At 40.9% G+C, this 27,367-nt stretch overlaps 1 protein-coding gene across 3 annotated transcripts in view; it reads left to right on the top strand.

The window, feature by feature from the left end:
* Positions 1 to 27,367, top strand: part of LOC139751403 (tumor protein p63-regulated gene 1-like protein) — a 67,836-nt gene that overhangs the window by 32,465 nt on the left and 8,004 nt on the right. For all 3 annotated transcript variants that reach the window (XM_071666790.1, XM_071666788.1, XM_071666789.1), the window contains exons 5-6: positions 5,207 to 5,383; positions 11,088 to 11,221. In XM_071666790.1, coding sequence (XP_071522891.1) covers positions 5,207 to 5,383; positions 11,088 to 11,221 — 311 coding nt within the window. The remainder of the gene's footprint in view (positions 1 to 5,206; positions 5,384 to 11,087; positions 11,222 to 27,367) is intronic.

The raw sequence follows: 27,367 nt of genomic DNA on the forward strand, positions 1-27,367 counted from the left end.
GGTGAAAGTTCTGGGAGTGTTGAAGAATGTTTGGAAGTCAAGAACATTATCTTGGAAAGCAAAAATGGGTATGTTTGAAAGAATAGTGGTTCCAACAATGTTATATGGTTGGAGGTGTGGGTTATAGAGTTGTGCAGAGGAGGGTGGATGTGTTGGAAATAAGATGTTTGAGGACAAAATGTGGTTTGATCGAGTAAGTAATAATAGGATAAGAGAGATGTGTGGTAATAAAAAGAGTGTGGTTGAGAGAGCAGAAGAGGGTGTTTTGAAATGGTTTGGTCACATGGAGAGAATGAGTGAGGAAAGATTGACCAAGAGGATATATGTGTCAGAGGTGGAGGGAACAAGGAGAAGTGGGAAACCAAATTGGAGATGGAAAGATGGAGTGAAAAAGATTTTGAGTGATTGGGGCCTGAACATGCAGGAAAGTGAAAGGCATGCAAGGAATAGAGTGATTAATTCTAAAGTATGTATTTGTAAAAGTTAGAGGCTTTACTGACATGGATAAGGAGACTAAATTGGAGATTGAAGGATGGAGTGAAAAATATTTTGAATGCTCGAGGCTTGAACATGCTAGAGGGTGAAAGGCGTGCATGGGACAGAGTGAATTGGAGTAATTTTGTGTACAGTGTGCTGAGTGCTTTGAGTAGACTGAACCAAGGCATATGAAGCAGTTAAGGGAAACCATGGAAAGGCCTGTAGGGCTTGGTTGTGGATAGGAGGCTATGGTTTTGGTGCAATACACATGTTAGGTAGGGAATGGATGTGAGGCCTTACTCTATCTGTTCCTGGTGCTACCAAGCTCATGCGGGAAGTGGCAGACACATATGGAAGATATTATTAATCTCATACCTGATGATGTACACAGTCCATGTATTCTTTTACCACAGTCATATATATAACCCTGTACCTGCATGCCCTCCCTCCACCTTTCTCTCCCCAGCCTGCCAATTCAAATCACCAATCATAGAATGATCTTCTATAGGTCTGTATTCTTTATTGCTCTTTCAGGTGTTTTCCAGCATGCACCCATATCCTTCACCTTCTCTGTAACTACATGGCACATGCGCAGCCATCAGAGACATTCATAACCTCTCCTACTTGAATTTTACTGCTAATAATTTTGTGCTAACACACTTATAGTCAAACATCATTCAAACCACCACTTGCATAACCATATGCATCATCTTTCAGATGTGATTCTACATCCACTCCATCCCATTCAAGTCTCACTACAAGTCTTCACACAAACCTAACATGTCTAATTTTCCCCATCTAAGAGTATGTATAACTTCCAACCTTTTTTTTTCTCATTTCTTCCTTTCTCACATGGACCTGCATATCTTGTCAAAATTCGTTGGACGCCACTGCTTTTGTTTGTGGCCACAAACCCCTTTTGTGGAGAATATTCACAAAACTGGGGTTCCTAGCACCAACTCTGCAGGTTTGCAAAATGGACGGGGATGCTCGTCTCTGTGGTAGATTTGCTACTCTGTTACCCTAAAACTTAAAATATTTCGGAATTTTTAGTCTTGTTTACAAGTTACAAGTTCATTTGTCCAGTTTACAAGTTACAAGTTCCATTTGTCCTTAGTATGTGCCCTTTTTGTGTATAGGCTTGTACCTACAAAGCAGGTGCTTCAAACAGTACTACATGCTGTGCTTATTGTTTCTTTGGTAGCTAAGACTCTATAGCATGAATCATAGATTTAATGAGTAGCCTTCATTGTTTATATAGACTGATATTATCGTACAAGATAATTGTCAGACGTCCCTCTAGTTGCACCTCTCAGCACATTAACATCCAAAAGTCTCTTCTTTCAGGTGCCTATCAATTAACATGTAATCCAATAACACTCTCTGGCCATCTCTCCTACTTACATATGTATACTTATATATATATCTCTCTTTTTAAACCAAGATAATGTCTGATCATTATCTTGTGGAGGTGAAGGTGAAGATTTGTAGAGGTTTTCAGAAAGAAGAGAAAATGTCGGGGTGAAGAGAATGGTAAGATTAAGTGAGCTTGGGAAGGAGACTTGTGTGAGGAAGTACCGAGAGAGACTGAGTGCAGAATGGAAAAAGGTGAGGACAAAGGACATAAGGGGAGTGAGGGAGGAATGGGATGTATTTAGGGAAGCAGTGATGGCTTGCGCAAAAGATGCTTGTGGCATGAGAAGCGTGGGGGTTGGGCAGATTAGAAAGGGTTGTGAGTGGTGGGATGAAGAAGTAAGATTATTAGTGAAAGAGAGGCATTTGGACAATTTTTGCAGGGAAATAGTGAAAATGACTGAGAGATGTATAAAAGGAAGAGGCAGGAGGTCAAGAGAAAGGTGCTAGAGGTGAAAGAGAGGGCAAGTGAGAGTTAGGGTGAAAGAGTATCATTGAATTTTAGGGAGAATAAAAAGATGTTTTGGAAGGAGGTAAATAAAGTGCATAAGACAAGAGAACAAATGGGAACATTGGTGAAGGGGGCTAATGGGGAGGTAATAAGAAGTAGTGGTGATGAGAGGAATGGAGTGGACATTTTGAAGGTTTGTTGAATGTGTTAGATGATAAGAGTGGCAGATATAGGGTGTTTTGGTCGAGGTGGTGTGGGAAGTGAGAGGGTCAGGGAGAATGGTTTGGTAAACAGAGAGGATGTAGTGAAAGCTTTGCGGAAGATGAAAGCTGGCAAGGCAGTGGGTTCGCATGGTATTGCAGTGTAATTTGTTAAAAAAGGGGGTGACTGTTTTGTTGACTGGTTGGTGAGGATATTCAGTGTATGTATGACTCATTGTGAAGTGCCTGAGGAGTGGCTGAATGCATGCATAGTGCCATTGTACAAAGGCGAAGGGGATAAAGATGAGTTTTCAAATTACAGAGGTATAAGTTTGTTGAGTATTCCTGGGAAATTTTATGGGAGGGTATTGATTGAGAGAATGAAGGCATGCACAGAGCATCAGATTGGGGAAAAGCAGTGTGGTTTCAGAAGTGGTAGAGGATGTGTGGATCAGGTGTTTGCTTTGAAGAATGTATGTGAGAAATACTTAGAAAAACAAATGGATTTGTATGTAGTATTTTTGGATCTGGAGAGGGAATATGATAAGAGTTGATAGAGATGCTCTGTGGAAGGTATTAAGAGTATATGGTGTGGGAAGCAAGTTGCCAGAAGCAGTGAAATTTTTTCTGAAGGATGTAAGGCATGTGTCCGAGTGGGAGGAGAGGAAAGTGATTGGTTGCCAGTGAATGTCGGTTTGCGGCAGGGGTGCGTGATGTCTCCATGGTTGTTTTATCTGTTTATGGATGGGGTTGTTGGGGAATCAAATGCAAGAGTTTTGGAAAGAGGGGCAAGTATGCAGTCTGTTTTGGATGAGAGGGCTTGAGAAGTGAGTCAGTTGTTCGCTGATGATACAGTGCTGGTGGCTGATTTGGGTGAGAAACTGCAGAGGCTGGTGACTGAGTTTGATAAAGTGTGTGAAAGAAGAAAGCCAAGGGTAAATGTGAATAAGAGCAAGGTTATTAGGTACAGTAGGGTTGAGGGACAGGTCAATTGAGAAGTGTGTTTGAGTGGAGAAAAACTGGAGGAAGTGAAGTGTTTTAGATATCTGGGAGTGGATTTGGCAGTGGATGGAACCATGGAAGTGGAAGTGAGTCACAGGATGGGGGAAGGTGTGAAGGTTCTGGGGGCATTGAAAAATGTGTGGAAGGTGAGAAAGTTATCTCTGAAAACAGAAATGGGTATGTTTGAAGGAATAGTGGTTCCAGCAATGTTTATGGCTGCGAGGCATGGGTAATAGATAGGGTTGTGTGGAGAAGGGTGGATGTGTTGGAAATAAGATGTTTGAGGACAATATGTGGTGTGAGGTGGTTTGATTAAGTAATGAAAGGGTAAGAGAGATGTGCAGTAATAAAAAGAGTTTGGTTGAGAGAGCAGAAGAAGGTGTTTTGAAATGGTTTGGTCACATGGAGAGAATGAGTGAGGAAAGATTGACAAAGAGGACATATGTGTCAGGGTGGAGGGAATGAGGAGAAGTGGGAGGCCAAATTGGAGGTGGAGAGATGGAGTGAAAAAGATTTTGAGTGATCGAGGCCTGAACATGTAGGAGGGTGAAAGGCATGCAAGGAATAGAGTGAATTGGAACGATGTGGTATACCAGGGTCAATGTGCTGTCAATGGATCGAACCAGGTCATGTGAAGTGTTTAGGGTAAACCATGGAAAGTTTTGTGGGGCCTGGATGTGGAAAGGGAGCTGTGGTTTTGGTGCATTATACATGACAGCTAGAGACTGAGTGTGAACGATTGTGGCCTTTGTTGTCTTTTCCCAACACTACCTTGAGCGCATGCGGGAGGAGGGGATGTCATTTCATGTGTGGCTGGGTGGCGACAGGAATGAATGAAGGCAGCAAGTATGAATTATGTATATGTGTATATATGTATATGTCTGTGTATGTATATATATGTATATGTTGAAATGTATAGATATGTATATGTGCATGTGTGGACGTGTATGTATATACATGTGTATGTTGGTGGGTTGGGCCATTCTTTCATCTGTTTCCTTGTGCCACCTCACTAACACAGTAGACAGCGACAAAGCATAATAAAAGAAGATGATAGAAATATTACCTTACAATTATAAGCAGCATTAACTGTGTCTTATAACCAGACACAGACATTCAGTTTTGAATAATAAACCCTTCTGGGATGTGGCGTAGCAAAATGAAGGTACTTCATTTGTGCTTCATCTGCCAACCACAAAAGTGTTTTCATTCAGAAATAACTATACTGGGCAAAAAGATTTGAATAAGATACTGTTTTTGTAGTTATTAGATTTCTGATTACTGGAGAAAACTTATTTAAAAAAGCTTTTGAGATAAGTTTATCAATTTATTTTTCTTGCTTTACAATTTATAAACTTCAGTTGCCATATATCCAAATAAGACTGTTCTCTATCAATATTCAGTTGCCATATATCCAAATAAGACTGTTCTCTATCAATATTCTAAACTTAAGTGTTATGGGTTCAAAGGAAAGATTCTCTTGGTATTCAGGAAGACAAAGAAAAACCAGTTTTATTATTAGTGTTATATGTTTTTGCGGTATATGTCACATCAACCAAGTATTTTACCTGAATTGATAAAGAGGGTTATTGTGTACACTGTAGGATATATTCATATGATAACTGAGAAAAAATATTTAGTAATTGATTTCTTCTCTTGACAGACGGATAAGTGGTATTGCTGGGGGTGTGGTAACAGTTATCCGCAGTTGTTTATGGAGTCGGCTTCAGAGCACGATAGCCACACTGAGCTCACGAGCAGCTGGAGCTCCTGGCTCAGCACAGAAAGAAACCACTCAAGACAACCAGTTTTCCCTATCAACTGTCAGCTTTGAACCAAGGTATGAACTATTCTCATATGTTTAAAGGTTGTGTGGGGTTGCTTTAGATTGTCAGTGGTATACTGTACAGTATGTTTGTAATTACCTAACTGTAATTCTTTAGATGGGACCCATCTCTTAAATTTTATTTGTTGTCATACAGGTTTTCAGATTCATGTATATTGTCTGAATTTAGAGTTTAATCACTTAGCTTAAAAAATTCATAAACCACTATGATACTTTGGCAGTACTTCATGTATATTACTGGACTCTGCTTGCAAGTGGTTACAATTTGAGTGAGAAGTTACTCTTGGCAAGGATGTATCATCATTTGTGGTTGAAAAGGAGAAGAGTTTTAGGAGTTGTATAATGATTATGATAATAGTTATATACATTTTTTTCATAATTTTTGTGAGTTAAATGTATTGTGAGGTTATGCAGGAACAGGTGAAAAATGGCCTCATTTGCTCAGATCCACTTTCTTGCTGTCATGTATAATGCAGCAAAACCAGAGTCACCTATGCATAGTCAAACCTAACAGGCCTCACCATTGTATCTCCTGAGTGCTTCATATACCCTAGTTCATCCCATGGACAACAAGTTGTCCTATGTATACCACATCACCATAATTTACTGTATTCCATGCACACCTCATGCCCTCTTACATATTCAGGGCCCAATCACTCAAAGCATCTTGCACTCCAACCTTCCATATTGTTTTCAGGCTTCCCCTTTCCTTGTTTCCCACACTTCTGACATGTTTGACCTTTAAGTCTGTTTCTCCTCACTCATTCTTTCTACATGTCCAAACCAATTCAGCACACCCTCTTTGGTTCTCTCACCTATACTCTTCTTGATATTACACCTCTCTTTTGTACCCTCATTCCTAATTAAATCAACCCTCTTCACACCAAATATTGTCCTCAAGCATTTAATTTCCAGCACTTCCACCCTCTTTTGCATGTTTTGATTTAGGGTCCACACTTTTCATCCATACAGCAACTGTTGGGAGTACTATGCTATCAAACATACTCATCTTTGCTCTCATAGACACTGACCTCTCTTCCTGCTCACTCCTCAATAACCTTAGCTTCTGTACCCACTCCATAGCTTATTTCAGGTCCCATGGTTCCATCTGCTGTCATGTCCTGTCCCAGGTAGTTAAAACATCCAACTTCCTCTTAGTTCCCTCCATTCAAACTCACACACCATCCAGTTTGTCTCTCTCCCTTGCTTAACTTAATAACCTTATTTCTATTCACATAAACTTTCAGCTTTCTCTTTTCACATACTCCTCTAAACTCAGACACCATCTTCTACAGTTTCTCACCATCAGAAACATGTCATCAGCAAACAGCAACTGACTCACCTCCCAGGCTTCCACATCCTCAACAGACTAGCTGCTCTCTCTTATACCATCTTATTTCTCTCCCTCACCACCCCATCTGTAAACATATTAAATGGCCATGGCAGCATCACACACTCCTGGAGCAGACCCTTTCTCATGTGGAACCAGTGACCTTCCTCTCTTCCTGCTTGTGTACGTGCCTTACTCCGTCAATAAAAATTCCTTAGTATTTTTCATAGCATTCCATTCACACTATTTACTCATAATGCCTTTCATAAAGCATCTCAATCAACCCAGTCATATGCTTTCTCCATGTACATAAATGCTGTGTTACATACAAATCTTTTCTTTTTTACAAGTTTTTCTCACAAATTCTCTAAAGCAAACACCTAATCTGCATGTCCTCTATCACCCATGAAGCCTCAGTGTTCTTCCCTTATCAAATACCTCTTTGTATGCCACTTACCACCCTTTCAGTCACCATACTCCCATACAACTTAATATCTAAACACAACAAACTTGTACCTCTGTAATTGGAACATTCATTTTGTCAGCAAACTTGTACCTTTGTAATTAGAACATTTAGTTTTTGTGGCTCTTCATAATGATCCATACATACACTGAAAATAACAACTAGCCAATTGGTAACACTGTCCACTCCTTTCTTGAGAAATTCATCAGCAATTCAATCTACTCCAGCCACTTTGCCCCACTACATCTTATGCAAGGTTCTCAAAATTTCCTCTCCTTAGATCAAACCACTTGCCATAACTCATTTTTCATACCTTCATGTCCTAAACACCCCACAACTGCCACTCTACCATCAAACACATTCAGCAGTTCTTCAAAACACTCATTCCAAATCCCCTTCACCTCTGCCATCTGCTTTCTTCACTGATTTTCCCATGTCATATTGTTCTCAGCACATTATTTACTATCCTAGGCATTTTCTTTTTCTCCCTAAAATTTGTTGATACTCTTTCATCCCAACTCTCATTTGCTCCCTTTTTCAACCCCTGCACCTTTCTCTTGATCTTTTGCTTTCTTTTGTAAATCTTCCAATTACTTGCACTCCATCCCTGTGGATAATGCATATACACCTCTTTTTCTCTTTACTGGCAACTTTTTAACTTCCTCATCCCACTATTCACAACCTTTTATCACTTGCCCACATCTCATTTTCTGCATGCCACACATTTCTCCCACACATGAAAGCACTGCTTCCCACAATACCTTCCATTCCTTCCCTAGGTTTTGTTTCCTTTCACCTCATGCCTTTTGCTCAATCTTTCTTTTTATCACTTCACTCAAGCTTCTTGTCCAAGCTCCCTCACCTTCACCATCCTCTCCCCACCAATATCGTTTCATATTTTTGTAAAACCCATACAAACTTTTACCCCTGTCACCACCAAGAAGTGATCAAGTGATCCATCAACTGCCCCTTAATATCCAAAAGTCTTTCTTTAATGTGCCTATCAAGCTGTACAGAATCCAGCAGTCTTTTTTTTTAACACATAACTCCACAAACTGTACACCATTTTCATTCACACAAGGGTACCCCATGCCCCCAATTATATGCTCATCTGCCACATCACCCACTTTTGGATTCAAATCTTTCATCTGTAATTCTTGATCTTTCACATCAAAATTGCCATTGGATGCACTCATCTCTTTCCAGAATACTCGCATCTCTTCCACACTTTTCTTTCTACCGTTCTTTAGCACTCTAATCATCTACTTTCATTTTCACCCACATCATTATTTTGCTCACTTTCACTCTCTCATGCATTCTCACAATTCCTCCTTCAGCAGAAGTACCACCACCTTCTTTGCCCTCATCATCACTCTAACAATCCCAAACTAATATTCTTCCTTCCTCTCAAAGCCATGGTTTTAACCTTCCCAACTATGCTACCTGTCTTATCATTCTTCTCATAATGGTTTCAGCCATGCACATTTATCACACTAGCCTAAACCTTTAAGTTGGATGAGCACTCCTTGCTTTGATCCTTCTTCAGTTCCAACATTTAGGTCCTGCAATACAAGGAAGGAAGGATTTCCAACCCACTGCTACTGCTTTTTTTGGGTAGTATTTTTTACCCCTGTCCCCAAGGATAAAGGATGATATGATAATGGCAATGTTTACAACAATAATAAGATAGATAATTATATTTATTATTATTTGTTATACTTTGTCGGTCTCCCACTTTATCGAGATAGTGCAAGGAAACCCACCCATATACACATATATACATATGCACCCACACACGCTCATGTACATACCAACACATTTCAACGTATACATATATATACATGCATAGACATGTACATATGTACACATGTACATAATTCATACTGTCTGCCTTTATTCATTCCCATCGCTACCCCACCACACATGAAATGACGCCCCCCCCCTCCTCCCACACGCGTGTGAGGAAGTGCTAGGAAAAGACAACAAAGGCCACATTAGTTCACACTCAGTCTCTAGCTGACATGTGTAATGCACCAAAACCACAGCTCCCTTTCTGCATTCAAGCCCCACAAAACTTTCCATGGTTTACCCCAGATGCTTCACATGCCCTGGTTCAATCCATTGACAGCACATTGACCCTGGTATACCACATCATTCCAGTTCACTCTATTCCTTGTATGCCTTTCACCCTCCTGCATGTTCAGGCCCCGATCACTCAAAATCTTTTTCACTTCATCCTTCCACCTCCAATTTGGTCTCCCACTTCTCCTCGTTCCCTTCACCTCTGACACATGTATCTTCTTTGTCAGTCTTTCCTTGCTCATTCTCTCCATGTGACCAAACCATTTCAATACACTCTCTTCTGCTCTCTCAACCACAATCTTTTTATTACCACTCATATTGTTTACCCTTTCTTTACTTAATCAAACCACCTCACACCACATATCATCCTCAAACATTTCCAACACATCCACCCTCCCTCGCACATCCCTATCTATCTCAGCCATATAACATTGTTGGAACCACTATTACTTCAAACATACCCATTTTTGCTCTTCGAAATAACATTCTCGCCTTCCACACATTCTTCAACGCTCCCAGAACCTTTCCCCCCTCCTCCACCTTGTGACTCACTTCCGCTTGCATGGTTCCATCCACTGCCTAATCCACTCCCAGATATCTAAAACACAACACTTTCTCCAGTTTTTCTCCATTCAAACTTACTTCCCAGTTAACTTGTCCCTCAGCCTGACTGAACCTAATAACCTTGCTCCGATTCACATTTACTCTCAGCTTTCTTCTTTCACACACTTACCAAACTCAGTCACCCAAATCAGCCATTGCACCCCCTGGTGCAAATTGACATTCACTTTCCTCTCTTTCTACTGGTACACATGCCTTACATCCTTGGTAAAAACTTTTCACTGCTTCTAGCAACTTACCTCCCACACCATATTCTCTTATTACCTTCCACAAAGCATCTCTGTCAACCCTATCCTATGACTTCTCCAGGTCCATAAATGTTATATACAAATCCATCTGTTTTTCTAAGTATTTCTCATATACATTCTTTAAAGCAAACACCTGATCCACACATCCTCTACCTCTTCTGAAACCACACTGCTCTTCCTCAATCTGATGCTCTGTACATACCTTCACGCTCTCAGTCAATACCCTCCCATATAATTTCCCAGGAATACTCAACAAATTTATACCTCTCTGATTTGAACACTCACCTTTATCCCTTTTGCCTCTTTACAGTGGCACTATGCATGCATTCTGCCACACCTCAGGCACTTAACCATGAACCATACATACATGTATAGAATAATATCAGCTTAAACAGTGAGGCATTAGGGAAACTTTTTGATGGGTGTATACTCTCATTTGTCAACTGACAAAGATACAGCCTCAAACAGGCATAATCTAGTAATACCTTGTAGGTTGATGAAGAAGATATATTGTAGTTAAAAACACAAGGAGAAGGGATGGATTGTGAAAGAGATGGATGGATGCATGTAGAGAATAGATTAAGGTTAAAGATATTTCAAGGTGTCAGGGGAACATCTAGGGATGGGATGAAATGGAAGTGCTTTGTGTGTGGAGTTGGTAGTAATGGAGATCTTGTTTCTTCTAGAAAAATTATTTTAATGCCAAGAGTGCAAAAATTATATAAGTGAATTATCTCAACATAAAGCAGTGCAGTGTGCAAAAATGGAAGCTGTAGTATTGATATAGAAGCTTACATTTCACATTAATACACATGACTTGCATTAAGGATGAGTGAATGAATTTCAAGGGTGTATATACCTGATTAACTCTGTAACTGAAAATGGAGTTAATGATAAAAGCTAGGCAGATGTTTGGTGTTAAAATAAAAGACTGTGAATTCCATTTTTTCCCAGAGCACGAAATATGCAAGGTTTCCGAGTAACCTGGAACAATGGTCATCAGATATCTTTTGCTCAGAAGTGGAATCCTTGGAGTCGGGATATTCCATACACAACATTTACCTCGCATCCTCTCTACTGGTACACAGGTAATGATATTCCCTATGACCCTACTTTCATAACATCTTTTGTTGTACAAAACATCTCTGTATTTCTGTGCTGTACAGTGATTTTTATTTTCTATGGTAGCTGAGATAGCAAGAGCAGCTAAATACCCTCATCATGGCCATCTTATATATACCATATATATTTGATATATATTTTTGAGTGTATGTATATATGTATGTACAAGTACACCACTGATTTTCCAGCACTCTTGGTTCCAACGCCTTGCTGGATTAACCATTTTGCCAGACCAACTGTGGTCACGTAATAATTTATCAGCACATCTCTAACCCACTAATTATACGTCTCCCATGTGTCTAAAGTATACTATGGACTGCTAGAAATTTAGATTAAACAAATGTTAAATGTTTGAGCACCCTAAGATGGTAAGACTGTCCTTAAATTGTTTGAATCCTATGGGGTCTTCTTCGTCTTCTGTCGTTAGTGTTTTTATAGATGTGGATCGCCAGAATAATGCAGTTTCATCTGCATAATACACCTGCTCAGGACTGAAGTGCTTGTCAGCTATGATTTTTGCAAATTTGTCCACATACTAGATAGCAACTTCGTGGTTTGCAGACCGCTTTTCTCCGCACACTTTATTTTAGGAAATTACATGATGCTTTTGAATCTTTGAAGCCATCCTTCACTATAGTCATGATCATGTTGTAATTGAAGTTCTTTATGGAACAACTAAGCTTGGTCCATTATCATGCTACCTGACAAGTCCACTCCATTACTCCAACGCTGTTGAAACCATTCCATCATCACTCGATAGTGCTCAGTACTCTTACCATCTTTCATTGTGTTTCTAAAATTCATTTGCTTCTTGGAATCGCTGTCTGCATAGAATTTCAGTATTTTCTCCTTTTGCTTCTGTATGTCATAAACAGTTGATGAACCAATACCATAGATGTTACACAGCTTATGCACCGAAACACCACAGTCCTATTTTTTTCAACACTGCTACTTTATCTTGGATCGATATGGACCGGTGTTTACGTTAGACACCATGACTGACACTTTCAAATGTCTTAGAAGCCATATCTATGGTTAGATTTAAGCAAAATAAGCTGAGAATCTCACAGAATTGCGGTATCACCACCAACAAGTGCAGTGTAAAGAATGTAAATAAGTGCGCCCTACACACAATGCCATCTGTGGTCGCCCAGTAAAGTAGTCTGGTGGCCGCGGTAATTTCAAGTTCCCTCGTGTAATTTTGTCCGGATTAAAGGAGGTACCGAACCATCAGTTGCTGGACAATCGGTGGTGTACCTGTATATATGTGGGTATGTGGGTGGATAGGTCTTTCTTTGTCTGTTTCCTGGCACTACATCACCAACATGGGAAACGGCAATCAAATATGATAATGGGTTAGTTTTTAAGTGTTACTGCGTTTGTATGGTACTCTTTCACTGCTAATCCATAGCACTTCCTAAAGGCCCAAGATTTTTGGTATAGATACTTTGGAATATGAACAAGGTTTATAGTTATTTTACAGTGGCCTTGAAGGCCTTTTGAAGCCACAAAAAGCAGCTTTTCAAAAGTCATATACAGTGCCTGCAAAAAAACCTTGATAGCCTCCCCATGCATTTTCAGAGGTGGTCATACTTCCATTGTAGCACTTTGTCATCTCTCCCTTGGCTTTGATTATCATCTGCAGATATCTAAGCATGGAATTGGCAAGGCTCCTGAAGTATTTTAAGTCCATGTTGGGTCCATAGGTGAGGCACTGATAAAGTGTTGCAGGAAGCTGCCACCTGATCATGCATTCTGAGCACCCAGTGCACTTAGAAATCTCATGTGTACCCACATTTTTTACTTCCAAGTGAGAATTCAGGTTTTCTCCTCATTATAAAGGTAAGAGCCAACCATCTTCAAGCACAGGTGGAAGAAATACATTACCTAGAAGCAGAATTTCTGAAAGGCAGTGGCAGCCAAGAAGAGTAAAGAAAGCACATGGTTGCTGATGCTCACACTGTTAGAAAAAGTAGTCTCAGTGTCCAGATGCACAGTGATATCATCCTGAAAATGTCATATGCTTGTACCATCGATATACGTTAACTGTGTATTGCCTTTGAAAATGTATGGGAGGCAGACACCTTACATTACACTTAGTTTACAGCACTCATTTAAAGTAGGTGACCTAGCTGCCTCAAATTATAATGAAGGTGCCCTTAGAATCAAAGGCAGGATTCAAGTTTACAAGGGCCTGACCTTAAAAGCCAACAAAAGCCACCATCCAAGGTTAGTAATTACTAAGCTTCATGGTGCTTGTGTAACTATTCCAACGAAGTCCATTTCTCAAAACACATATGATCCTTATGCCACCAAATATAAATCCTTTGTATAAAAGCCATAATGTTCTTGAAGTGCCCAAGTACACCATCTTGTAGGTAGGGGAGAAAGAATTCTACCTGTGTGTCAAAGAAGGTGACTAACAGGGACAGGAAGGGGGGCTGGAAAGCCTCCCCTTTTTGTATTTCAGTTAATAAAAGAGGAAAGAAAAGGAGTCAAGCAGGGAGTGCTCATCCTTCTCTAAGGCTCAGATTAGGGTGTCTGAATGTGTTTGATTACTGAATGTAATCAAGATGAGGAGAGACAGGTGGTATATATGAGGAAAGAAACCTGGATGTTCTGCCTCTGAGTGAAATGAAGTTCAAGGGTAAAGGGAAAGAATGGTTTGGAAATGTCTTAGAAGTAAAGTCAGGGGTTGGAGAGAGGACAAGAGCTAAGGAAGGAATAGCACTAATCCTGAAGCAGGAGTTGTGGGGGTGTGGGATTGAGTGTAAGAAAGGAAATTCTAGATTGATGTGAGTAAATCTGAAAGTGGATGGTAAGAGATAGGTGATTATTGGTGCTTATGTACCTGGACATGAGAGGAAAAATCACGAGAGGCAAGCGTTTTAGGAGCAGTTGAGTAAGTGTCAGCAGTTACGGTGCACATTAATGGGTTTTAGTGATGGGTGACTTAAATGTGAAGGTAGTAATGTGGCAGTTAAGGGCATAACTGGTGTCCATGGGGTATTCTGTGTTATGAATGGAAATATTGAAGAGCTTGTGAAGTTGTGTGCTAGAAACAGACCAGTGATTGGGAATGCATAGTTTAAAAAGAGATATACACAAGTATATGTATGTGAGTAGAAGAGACGGTCAAAGGACTTTATTAGATTATGTATTAATTGATAGGCATGTAAAAGAGAGACTTTTGGATGCAACTGTGCTGAGAGGGGCAGCTGGTGGGATGTATGATCACTATCTAGTGGAGGCAAAGATGAAGATTTGTAGTCAGGGAGAAGAGAGTGGTGAGATTAAGTGAGCTTGGAAAGGAGACTTGTGTGAAGAAATACTAGGATAGATCGAGCGTAAAATAGCAGAAGGTGAGAGCAAATGAAGTGAAGGGAGTAGGCGAGGAATGGCAAGTATTTAGGGAAGCAGTGATGGCATGTGCAAGAGATGCATATGGCATGCGAGAGGTGAAAGAGAAAAGAGAAGCGTATAGGTAGTACTTACAAGGAAGGAGTACAAATGATTGGAAGATGTATAAGAGAAAGCAGTAGGAGGTCAAGAGGAAGGTGCAACGGTTGAAAAAGAGGCCAAATGAGGTTTGGGGTGGGAGAGTATAATTAGATTTTAAGGAGAATAAAAAGATGTTTTGGAAGGAATTAAATAATGTGCAAAAGACAAGAGAACAAATAGGGACATCAGTGAAGGGAGCAAAAGGGAAAGTATTAAGAGGTAGTGATGGAGTGAGAAGGAGATGAAGTGAATATTTTGAAGGATTGTTAAATATGTTTGATGACAGAGTGGCAGTTGTAGGGTGTTTTGTTTGGGGTGGTGTACGAAGTGAGAGAGTCAGGGAGAGTGGTTTGGTGAAAAGAGAAGAGATGGTGAAAGTCTTGCAGAAGATGAAATCCAGCAAGGCAATGGGATTGGATCTTATTTCAGTTGAATTTATTAAGAAAGGGGATAGCTGTGTTGTTGTTTGGCTGGTAAGATATTCATTGTGTATGGATCATGGTGAAGTGCCTGAAGATTGGAAAAATGCATATGTAGTGCCACTGTGTAAAGGCAAGAGGGATAAAGGTAAGTGTTCAAACTACAGAGGGATAAGTTTGGTGAATATACCTGTAAAATTGTATGGGAAGGTGAAGGCATGTACAGTGCATCAGATTGGGGAAGAGCAGTGTGTTTCCAGCAGTGGTAGAGGATATGTAGATTAGGTGTTTGCTTTGAAGAATGCATGTGTGAAATACTTAGAAGAACAGATGGATTTCTGTGTGGTATTTATGGATCTGGAGAAAGCATATGATAGGGGTGATAGAGATGCTTTGTGGAAGGTCTTAAGAATATATGGTGTGGGAGATGAGCTGCTGGAAGCAGAGTAGTTTTTATCAAGGGTGTAAGGTATGTGTACAGGTAGGAAGATAGGAGAGTGATTGATTCCCAGTAAAGTTTGATCTGCAGCAAGGGTTTGTAATGTCACCATGGTTGTTTAATATGTTTATGGATTTGGTGGTTAGGGATGTAAATACTAGAGTTTTGGAGAGAGGTGCAAGTATGCAGTCTATTGGGGATGAGAGAGTGTGGGAAGTGAGTCAGTTGTTTTTTGCTGATTTGAGTGAGAGACTATGGAAGTTGGCAACTGAGTTTGGAAGTGTGTGTGAAAGGAAAAAGTTGAGAGTAACCATGAATAAAAGCACAGCAATTAGGTTCAGCAAGTTTGAGGGACAAGTTGTTTTAGAATTAAGTTTGGATGGAGAAAATTGGAGGAAGGGAAGTGCTCTAGATATCTGGGAGTGGACTTGGCAGTGACTGGAACCATGAAAGTGGAAATGAGGTATAGGATGGGGGAGCAAGCAAAGGTTCTGGTAGCAATGGATAATGTAAGCAAAATTGGGTATATTTGAAGGAATAGAAGTTCCATGATATTATATGGTTGTGAGGCATGGGCTACTGATAGGTTTGTAAAGAGGGGGATGGATGTGTTGGAAATGAAATGTTCAAGGACAATATTTGGTATGAGGTGGTTTGATCAGGTAATTAATGAAAGGGTGAGAGAGGTGTGTGGTTATAAAAAGAATATGGTTGCGAGAGCAGAAGAAGGTCTATTGAAATGGTTTGGAGATATGGGAAGAATGCATGAGCAAAGGTTGACAAAGAGGATATATGTGTCAGAAGTGGAGGGAACAAGGAGAAGCAGAAGACCAAATTGGAGGTGGAAGGATGGAGTGAAATAGACTTTAAGCGATTGAGGTTTGAACATGCAGGACAGTAAAAGGTGTGCAAGGAATAGAGTGAATTTGAACAATGTGGTATAGTGGGGTCAATATTCCATCAGTGGACTGAAGCAGGGCATGTGAAACATCCGGGGTAAACCATGGAAAGGTCTGTGGGACCTGGATATGGATAGTGAGTTCTTGTTTAGGTGCATTACACATGACAGCTAGAAAATGGATATGAGTGGATGTGGCCTTTCTTTGTTTGTTTCCTGGTGCTACCTCTCTGATGCATGGAGTGACAATGCTGTTTCCTTTGGGGTGAGGTGGTGCCAGGAATGGATAAAGATGAGAAAGTATATTTATATATTTATGTGTAAACCCTTCCCTCTTCTTGTTTAACTTTCTGAAAGGGGAAACAGAAGGAGTCATGCGGAGAGTGCTCATCCTCCTCGAAGGCTCAGACTGGGGTGTCTAAATGTGTGGATGTAACCAAGATGAGAAAAAAAAGGAGAGATACGTAATATGTTTGAGGAAAGGGACCTGGATGTTTTGGCTGTGAGTGAAACGAAACTCAAGGGTAAAGGGGAAGAGTGGTTTAGAAATGTCTTGGGAGTAAAGTCAGGAGTTAGTGAGAGGACAAGAGCAAAGGAAGAAGTAGCACTTCTGAAGCAGGAGTTGTGGGAATATGTGGTAGAGTGTAAGAAAGTAAACTCTAGATTGATGTGGGTAAAACTGAAAGTGGATGGAGAGAGATGAGTGATTATTAGTGCCTATGCACCTGGGAATGAGAAGAAAGATCATGAGAGGCAAGTGTTTTGGGAGAATCTAAGGGAGTGTATTAGCAGCTTTGATGCACGAGTCCATGTTATAGTGATGGGTGATTTGAATGTAAAGGTGGGTAATGTGGCAGTTGAAGATATAATTGGTGTACATGGGGCGTTCAGTATTATAAATGGAAATGGTGAAGAACTTGTGGATTTGGATGCTGAAAAAGGACTGGTGATTGGGAATACCTGGTTTAAAAGGAGAGATATACATAATTATACATATGTGAGTAGGATAGATGGCCAAAGTGCATATTGGATTACATGTCAATTGATAGGTGAGTAAAAGAGAGATCAGTAGTATGTTTGAGGAAAGTAACCTGGATGTTTTGGCTATAATAGGTGTGTAAAAGAGAGATAGGTAGTATGTTTGAGGAAAGGAACGTGGATGTTTTGGCTCTGAGTGAAACAAAGCTCAAGGGTAAAGGGGAAGAGTGACTTGGAAATGTCTTGCGAGTAAAGTCAGGGGTAGGTGAGAGGACTAGAGCAAAGGAAGGAGTAGCACTACTCTTGAAGCAGGAGTTGTGGGAGTATGTGATAGAGTGTAAGAAAGTAAACTCTAGATTGATATGGGTAGAACTGAAAGTGGATGGAGAGAGATGGGTGATTATTGGTGCCTATGCACCTGGTCATGAGAAGAAAGATAATGAGAAGCAAGTGTTTTGGGAGCAGCTGAGTGAGTGTGTTAGCAGCTTTGATGCACGAGATCAGGTTATAGTGATGGGTGATTTGAATGCAAAGGTGAGTAATGTGGCAGTTGAGGGTATACTTGGTGTACGTGTGGTGTTCAGTGTTATAAATGGAAATGGTGAAGAGTTTGTAGATTTGTGTGCTGTAAAAGGACTGGTGATTGGGAATATCTGGTTTAAAAAGAGATATACATAAGTATACGAATGTAAGTAGGAGAGATGGCCAGAGAGCATTATTGGATTACGTGTTAATTGATGGCCATGTGAAGGAGAGACTTTTGGATGTTAATGTGCTGAGAGGGGCAACTGGAGGAGGGTGGATATGTTGGAAATGAAATGTTTGAGGACAGTATATTGTGTGAAGTGGTTTGATCGAGTAAGTAATGAGAGGGTAAGAGAGATGCATGTTGATAAAAAGTGTGTGGTTGAGAGGGCAGAAGAGGGTGTATTAAAATGGTTTGGTCACATGGAGAGAATGAATGAAGAAAGATTGACAAAGAGTATATAAGTGTCAGAGGTGGAGGGAACAAGGAGAAGCAGGAGACCAAATTGAAGATGGAAGGATGGATTGAAAAAGATTTTGAGGGATTGGGGCCTGAACATACAGGAGGGTGAAAGGTGCACAAGGGGTAGAGTGAATTAGAATGATGTCGTATGCCGGGGTCGAAGTGCTGTCAATGAATTGAACTAGGGCATGTTATGTGTCTGGGGTGAACCATGGAAAGGTGTGTGAGGCCTTGATGTGGAAAGGGAGCTGTGGTTTTGGTGCATTACACATGACAGCTAGAGACTGACTGAATTAATGTGGCCTTTTTTGTCTTTTCCTAGTGCTACCTCATGTGCGCACGGGGGGAGGGGGGTTGGTGTTTCACATGTGGTAGGGTGGCAACGGGAATGGATGAAGGCAGCAAGTATGTATAAGTTGAAATGTATAGGTATGTATATGTGTGTGTGTGTGGGCGTTTATGTATATGCATGTGTATGTGGGTGGATGGAGCCATTCTTTTGTTTGTTTCCCTGAACTACCTTGCTAATGTGGGAGACAGCGACTAAGTATGATAAATATGAACGTAAATAAATGTTATTATACATTGTTGGAACCACTATTCCTTCAAACATATCCATTTTTGCTTTCCGAGATAATGTTCTCGCCTTCAACACATTTCTCAATGCTCCTAGAACTTTCGCCCCTCCTCCACCCTGTGACACGTCCGCTTCCATGGTTCCATCTGCTGTCAGATCCACTCCCAGAAATGTAAAACACTTCACTTCCTCCAGTTTTTCTCCATTCAAACCTACCTCCTAATTGACTTGTCCCTCAACCCTACTGTACCTAATAACCTTGCTCTTATTCACATTTGCTCTCAGCTTTCTTCTTTCACACACTTTACCAAACTCAGTCACCAGCTTCTGCAGTTTCTCACCTGAATCAGCCACCAGCGCTGTATCATCAGCGAACAACAACTGACTCACTTCCCAAGCCCTCTCATCCACAGCAGACTGCATACTTGCCCCTCTCTCCAAAACTCTTGCATTCACCTCCCTAACAACCCCATCCATAAACAGAATTAAACAACCATGGAGACATCACGCATCCCTGCTGCAAACCAACATTCATTGAGAACCAATCACTTTCCTCTCTTCCTACTCGTACATATGCCTTTCATCCCTGATAAAAACTTTTCACTGCTTCTAACAACTTGCCCCCCACACCATATATTCTTAATACCTTCCACAGAGGATTTCTATCAACTCTATCATATACCTTCTCCAGATCTAAATGGTACATACAAATCCATGTGCTTTTCCAAGTATTTCTTACATACATTTTTCAAAGCAAACACCTGATCCACACATCCTCTACCACTTCTGAAACCACACTGCTTTTCCCCAATCTGATGCTCTGTACATGCCTTCACCCTCTCAATCAATACCCTCCCATATAATTTCCCAGGAATACTCAACAAACTTATACCTCTGTAATTTGAGCACTGACTTTTATCCCCTTTGCCTTTGTACAATGGCACTATGCAAGCATTCTGCCAATCCGCAGGCACCTCGCCATAAGTCATATATATAAATTAGATAACTTTACCAACCAGTTAACAATACAGTCACCCCCTTTTTTAATATATTCCACTTCAATACCATCCAAACCCACTACCTTGCCGGATTTCATCTTCCACAAAGCTTTTACTACCACTTCTCTGTTTACCAAGTCATTCTCCTTAACCCTCTCACTTTGCACACCACCTCGACCAAAACACCCTATATCCGCCGCTCTATCATCAAACACATTCAACAAACCTTCAAAATACTCACTCCATTTCCTTCTCACATCACTACTACTTGTTACCACCTCCCCATTATCCCCCTTCGCTGATGTTCCCACTTGTTCCCTCGTCTTGCTCACTTTATTTATGAATGTTTTGATGGTTTGTTGCATGTGTTTCATAGAGTGGCAGACATAGGGTATTTTGGTCAGGGTGGTGTGTAAAGTGAGAGGGTCATGGAGAATGGTTTGGTGAATAGAGAAGAGGTAGAGAAACTTTTGCGGGAGGTGAAATCCGGCAAGGTGGTGGGTTTGGGTGGTATTACAGTGGAATTTAGATAAAAATGGGGTGAATGTTCTTATGTGTTCTTGATTGGTTGGTAAATATATTCCATGTATGTATGGATCATAGTGAATTGCCTTAGGATTGGTGGAATGCATGCATAGTGCCATTGTACAAAGGCAAAAGGGATAAAGGTGAGTGTTCAAATTACAGAGGGTGTTCAAATTACAGAGGCATAAGTTTGTTGAGGATTCCTGGGAAATTTATGAGAGGGTAATGGCATGTACAGAGCATCAGATTAGGGAAGAGCAGTGTGTTTTCAGAAGTGGTAGAGGATGTGTGGATCAGGTGTTTGCTTTGGAAAGTGTATGTGAGCTATACTTAGAAAAACAGATGGATTTGTATGTAGCATTTATGGATCTGGAGATGGCATATCATAGGGTGGATAAAGGTGCTTTGTGGAAGGTTTTAAGAGTATATGGTGTGGGTGGTAAGTTACTAGAAGCATTAAAAAGTTTTTACCAAGGATGTAAGGCATTTGTATCGGTAGGAAGAGAGGAAAGTGATTGGTTCCCAGTGAATGTTGATTTGTGGCACGGGTGCGTGATGTCTCCATGGTTGTTTGATTTGTTTGTGGATGGGGTTGTTAGGGATGTGAATGCAAGAGTTTTAGAGAGAGAGGCAAGAATGTAGTCTGTTGTGGATGAGAGGGCTTGGAAAGTGAGTCAGTTGTTGTTCGCTGATGATTCATATGAGAAACTGCAGAAGCTGGTGACTGAGTTTAGAAAAGTGTGTGAAAGAAGAAAGCTGAGAGTAATGTGAATAAGAGCAAGGTTATTTGGTTCAGTAGGGTTGAGGGACAAGTTAATTGGGAGGTAAGTATGAATGGAGAAAAACTGGAGGAAGTGAAGTGTTTTAGATATGTGGGAGTGGACTTAGCAGCAGATGGAACCATGGAGGTGGAAGTGTCATAGGGTGGGGGAGGGAGTGAAGGTTCTGGGAGAATTGAGGATTGTGTGGAAGGTGAGAACTTTATCTCGGAGAGCAATAATGGGTTTGTTTGAAGGAAAAGTGGTTCCAACAGTGTTATATGGTTGCGAGGCATGGGCTATAGATAGGGTTGTGCAGAGAAGGGTGGATGTGTTGGAAATGAAATATTTGAATATGTGGTGTGAGGTGGTTTGATCAAGTAAGTAATGAAAGAGTGAGGATGGAGTGAAAAATATTTTGAGCAATCGGGGCCTGAATATTCAGGAGGGTGATAGGTATGCAAGGAATATAGTGAATATGAACATGCTGTCAGTGGGCTGAACCAGGGCATGTGAAGCGTCTGGGGAAAGCCATGGAAAGGTCTGTAGGGCCTGGATGTAGAAAGGGAGCTGTGATTTCGGTGAATTACACATGACAGCTAGAGACTGAATGTCAATGAATGTGGCCTTTTTTTTGTCTGTACCTGCCGCTGCCTTTTTTTTTGGGGGGGGGGATGCTATTTTGTGTGTGATGGAGTGGTACAGGAATGGATGAAGGCAGTAAGTATGGATATGTACAAGTGTATATATGTATATATCTCTCTATGTATATGTTGAAATGCATGTGTATGTATTTTTGTTTTATTGTACTTTGTTACTGTCTCCGACGTTAGCTAGGTAGCGCAAGGAACAGACAAAAGAATGCCCCAACCCACCCACATACAAATGTATATATGTATACGTCCACACACGCTCATATACATACCTATACATTTTAGAATATACATGTATATACATACACAGACATATACATATATACACATGTACATGATTCATACTTGCTGCGAGGTAGTGCTAGGAAAAGACAACATTGGCCACATTCATTCACACTTAGTCTCTAGCTGTCATGTATGATGCACCGAAACCACAGCTCCCTCTCCACATCCAGGCCCCACAAAACTTTCCATGGCATACCCCAGATGCTTCACATGCCCTGGTTCAACCCATTGACAGCACGTCAACTCCAGTATACCACACCTTTCCACTTCACTCTATTCCATGCAAGCCTTTCACCCTCCTGCATGTTCAAGCCCCGATGGCACTATGTTTGCATTCCGCCAATCCTCAGGCACCTCACCATGAGTCATACATACATTAAATGCATGCATATTGCCATTGTGTAAAGGCAAACGGGATAAATGTTAGTGCTCAAATTACAGAGGTATTAGTTTGTTGAGTATTCCTGGGTAGTTATATGGGAGGGTATTGATTTAGAGGGTGAAGGCAGGTACAGAGCAGCAGATTGGGGAAGAGCAATGTGGTTTCAGAAGTGGTGGAGAATGTGTGGATCAGGTGTTTGCTTTGAAAAATGAATGTGAGAAATACTTAGAAAAGCAAATGGATTTGTATGTAGCATTTATGAATCTGGAGAAGGCATATGATAGAGTTGATAGAGATGCTGTGTGGAAGGTATTAAGAATATATGGTGTGGGAGGCAAGTTGTTAGAAGCAGTGAAAAGTTTTTATCGAAGATGTAAGGCATGTGTACGAGTAGGAAGAGAGGAAAGTGATTGGTTCTCAGTGAATGTCGGTTTGTGTTGGGGTGCTTGATGTTGCAATGGTTTTTCAATTTGTTCATGGATGGGGTTGTTAGGGAGGTGAATGCAAGAGTTTTGGAAAGAGGAGCAAGTATGCAGTCTGTTGTGGATGAGAGAGCTTGGGAAGTGAGTCAGTTGTTGTTCACTGATGATCCAGCGCTGGTGGCTGATTCAGGTGAGAAACTGCAGAAGCTGGTGACAGTTTGGTAGAGTGTGGGAAAGAAGAAAGCTGAGAGTAAATGTGAATAAGAGCAAGGTTATTAGGTACAGTAGGGTTGAGGGACAAGTCAATTGGGAGGTAAGTTTGAATGGAGAAAAACTGGAGGAAGTGAAGTGTTTTAGATATCTGGAAGTGGATATGGCAGTGGATGGAACCATGGAAGCGGAATTGAGTCACAGGGTGGGGGAGGGGGCGAAAGTTCTGAGAGCATCCAAAAATGTGTGGAAGGTGAGAACATTATCTTGGAAAACTAAAATGGGTATGTTTGAAGGAATAGTGGTTCCAACAATGTTATATGGTTGCAAGGCATGGGCTATGGGTAGAGTTGTGTGGAGAAGGATGGATGTGTTGGAAATGAGAAGTTTCAGGACAATATGTGGTGTGAGGTGGTTGGATCGAGTAAGTAATGAAAAGGTAAGAGAGATGTGTGGTAATAAAAAGAGTGTGGTTGAGAGAGCAGAAGAGGGTGTTTTGGAATGGTTTTGTCATATGGAGAGAATGCATGAGGAAAGATTGGCAAAGAGGATATATGTGTCAAAGGTGGAGGGAATGAGAAGCGGGAGACCAAATCAGAGGTGGAAAGATGGAGTGAAAAAGAATTTGAGCGATTGGGGCCTGAACATCTAGGAGGGTGAAAGGTGTGCAAGGAATAGAGTGAATTGGAATGATGTGGTGTACCGGGGTCGATGTGCTGTCATTGGATGTGAAGCGTCTAGGGTAAACCATGGGAAGTTTTGTGGGGCCTGGATGTGGAAAGGGAGCTGTGGTTTCAGTGCATTATACATGACAACTTGAGACTGAGTGTGAACGAATGTGGCCTTTGCTGTCTTTTCCTAGTGCTACCTCATGTGCATGTGGGGGGAGGGGGTTGTCATTTCATGTGTGATGGGGTGGCGAATAAAGGTAGCAAGTATGAATAATGTACATGTGCATATATGTATATATCTGTGTATGTACATATATGTATATGTTGAAATATATAGGTATGTATATGTGCGTGTGTGGACGTTTATGTATATACATGTGTATGTGGGTGGATTGGGCCATTCTTTTGTCTGTTTCCTTGTGGTACCTCGCTAACGTGGGTGGCAGCAACAAAGCATAATAAAAATAAAAAAAGATTAATACCAATCAGTCAACAACACAGCCACCCACTTTTTTAATAAATTCCACTGCAATACTATCCAAACCTGCTGCCTTGCCAGCTTTCATCTTCCGCAAAGCTTTTACTACATCATTTCTGTTTACCAAATCATTCTCCCTAACCCTCTCACTTCGCACACCACCTCCACCAAAACACCCTATATCTGCCACTCTATCATCTAACACATTCAACAACCCTTCAAAATACTCACTCCATCTCCTTCTCACATCACCACTACTTGTTATTACCTCCTCATTAGCACCCTTCTCCGATGTTCCCATTTATTCTCTCGTCTTACACACTTTATTTACCTCCTTCCATAACATCTTTTCATTCTCCCTAAAATTTAATGACACTCTCTCATCCCAACTCTCATTTGCCCTCTTTTTAACCTCTTGCACCTTTCTCTTGACCTCCTGCCTCTTTCTTATATACATCTCCCAGTCATTTGCATTATTTCCCTGCAAAAATCATCCAAATGCCCCTCTTTTCTCTTTCACTAATAATCTTACTTCATCCCTCCACTCACTACCCTTTCTAATCTGCCCTCCTCCCATGCTTCTTATGCCACAAGCATCTTTTGCACAAGCCATCACTGCTTCCCTAAATACATCCCATTCCTCCCCCACTCCCCTTACGCCCTTTGCTTTCACCTTTTTCCATTCTGTACTCAGTCTCTCCTGGTACTTCCTCACACAAGTCTCTTTCCCAAGCTCACTTACTCTCACCACTCTCTTGACCCCAACATTCTCTCTTCTTTTCTGAAAACCTCTACAAATCTTCACCTTCGCCTCCACAAGATAATGATCAGACATCCCTCCATTTGCACCTCTCAGCACATTAACATCCAAAAGTCTCTCCTTGCGTGCCCATCAATTAACACTTAATCCAATAACACTCTCTGGCCATCTCTTCTACCTACATACATATACTTATGTATATCTCTTTTTAAACCAGGTATTCCCAATCACCAGTCCTTTTTCAGCACACAAATCTACAAGCTCTTCACCATTTCCATTTACAACACTGAACACCCCATGTACACCAATTACTCCCTCAACTGCCACATTACTCACCTCTCCATTCAAATCACCCATCACTATAACCCGGTCTTGTGCATCAAAACTACTAACACACTCACTCAGCTGCTCCCGAAACACTTGCCTCTCATGATCTTTCTTCTCATGCCCAGGTGCATATGCACCAATAATCACCCATCTCTCTCCATCCACTTTATCACATACAAACCTGTTCTATGAGGGTGCGCGTCAATATGCACTTTGTTCGTATGTATGTATATATGCATGTGTGTGTGGGTGTTTATGTATATACATGTGTATATGGGTGGGTAAGGCCATTCCTTGTCTGTTTCCTTGCGCTACCTCGCTAACGCGAGAGATGGTGGTTAAGTATAATAAAAAGATAATATATGAACATGCACACACGTATATGATTGACTGCCAACAATATATTGAAATATAGTAGGGCTAGGGCCATTATAAAGTAAGCTATATGAAAAAGGAATAATGACTTTAAAATGGTTTGAAACCAGTGGTATAGGGCAATCCATAATTCTGATTTTTCAAAGCATTGGTTTCTGAAGTTCAACTGCTTTGTTATGAAAAAAGTTTTTTATGTCTGAGGTGAAAGTTGCTTTTAATTTTCCAGGTTGTCCTCTTTACCAATAACCTTGTTTGAGGGCAAGTGAGTAACTTCTCTGTTATATATGGACTAGTATTTCATCTGCATACTATATACCTTCAAATTATCTTTCAGGAAGATTAAAAAAATGGGAGGTACTTTTTGAGCCTTATTAGGGTGAGCTGAATGCACACAATACCATCCCGCCCTCCTTAATGGTGTCAGAAATTTATCCTGATTCCTTCTTGGCAGAGCAACTGAAGCAGAGGTCCTGCCATTTAGTGGTGGGATACATCAGTAGTAAAGATACATTTTTGTATCATATGTGGATATCTAGCTATTTGTTACGTCTCATTTACATTGGTTTTAAGAATGGATATATCACCAAATGATTTCTGTTCAGAACTATTATTATTGGCAAGACATAAAGGTGATGTCACACATGCACTTATTCAGGCAAATTTTCTCCTTGGGAATCATTTCTGGTGCACTGGAGGCAGGGCGTCTGAGAGGGGGAGCAGGGGGTACATCATTCCTGGCCCTGATGGTCCAAAATGGGGCCCGGGAATTTCCTGGGATTTCAGAAAATGCAAAAAATCGACAGAGCACTCCATTCCACCCCTCTCTCATCTTCCATTCCCTTTTTGGCCATACAGCTCATGGCATGGTTGGGCCATTTCTTTCGTCTGTTTCCTTGCGCTACCTCACAAAAGTGGGAGACTGTGACAAAGCAAAATAAATAATAATATAATTTATCCCTGGGGATAGGGGAGAAAGAATACTTCCCACGTATTCCCTGCGTGTCGTAGAAGGCGACTAAAAGGGGAGGGAGTGGGTGGCTGGAAATCCTCCCCTCTCTTTTTTTTTTAAATTTTCCAAAAGAAGGAACAGAGAAGGGGGCCAGGTGAGGATATTCCCTCAAAGGCCCAGTCCTTTGATCTTAACGCTACCTCGCTGACGCGGGAAATGGCGAATAGTATGAAAGGAAAGGAAAAGCTCATTGCATAGAATCGCAATGGATTATAACCTGATGACTGATGGAAAAGGGAAGGGGACCCAAAAGAAATTTTGTGCCCCTGATGATATTCCTCTCGGGCCTTTACTGGAGGGAGCTTTGGTACATTTTTGTGGCCTTAACCCAAAGTCCTTTGTGCAAATCTTGCTTATACCAGCAAGCACCACAAAGTTGAGAGAACATTTGGATTATTTTAGATGAGAGCAATATTATTTGTCAAATGATGATATTTCCTTAATGAACTTCAGTAGTAC

This window comes from Panulirus ornatus, chromosome 11 (genome assembly GCF_036320965.1).
Source record: "Panulirus ornatus isolate Po-2019 chromosome 11, ASM3632096v1, whole genome shotgun sequence".
Lineage (NCBI taxonomy): Eukaryota > Metazoa > Arthropoda > Malacostraca > Decapoda > Palinuridae > Panulirus > Panulirus ornatus.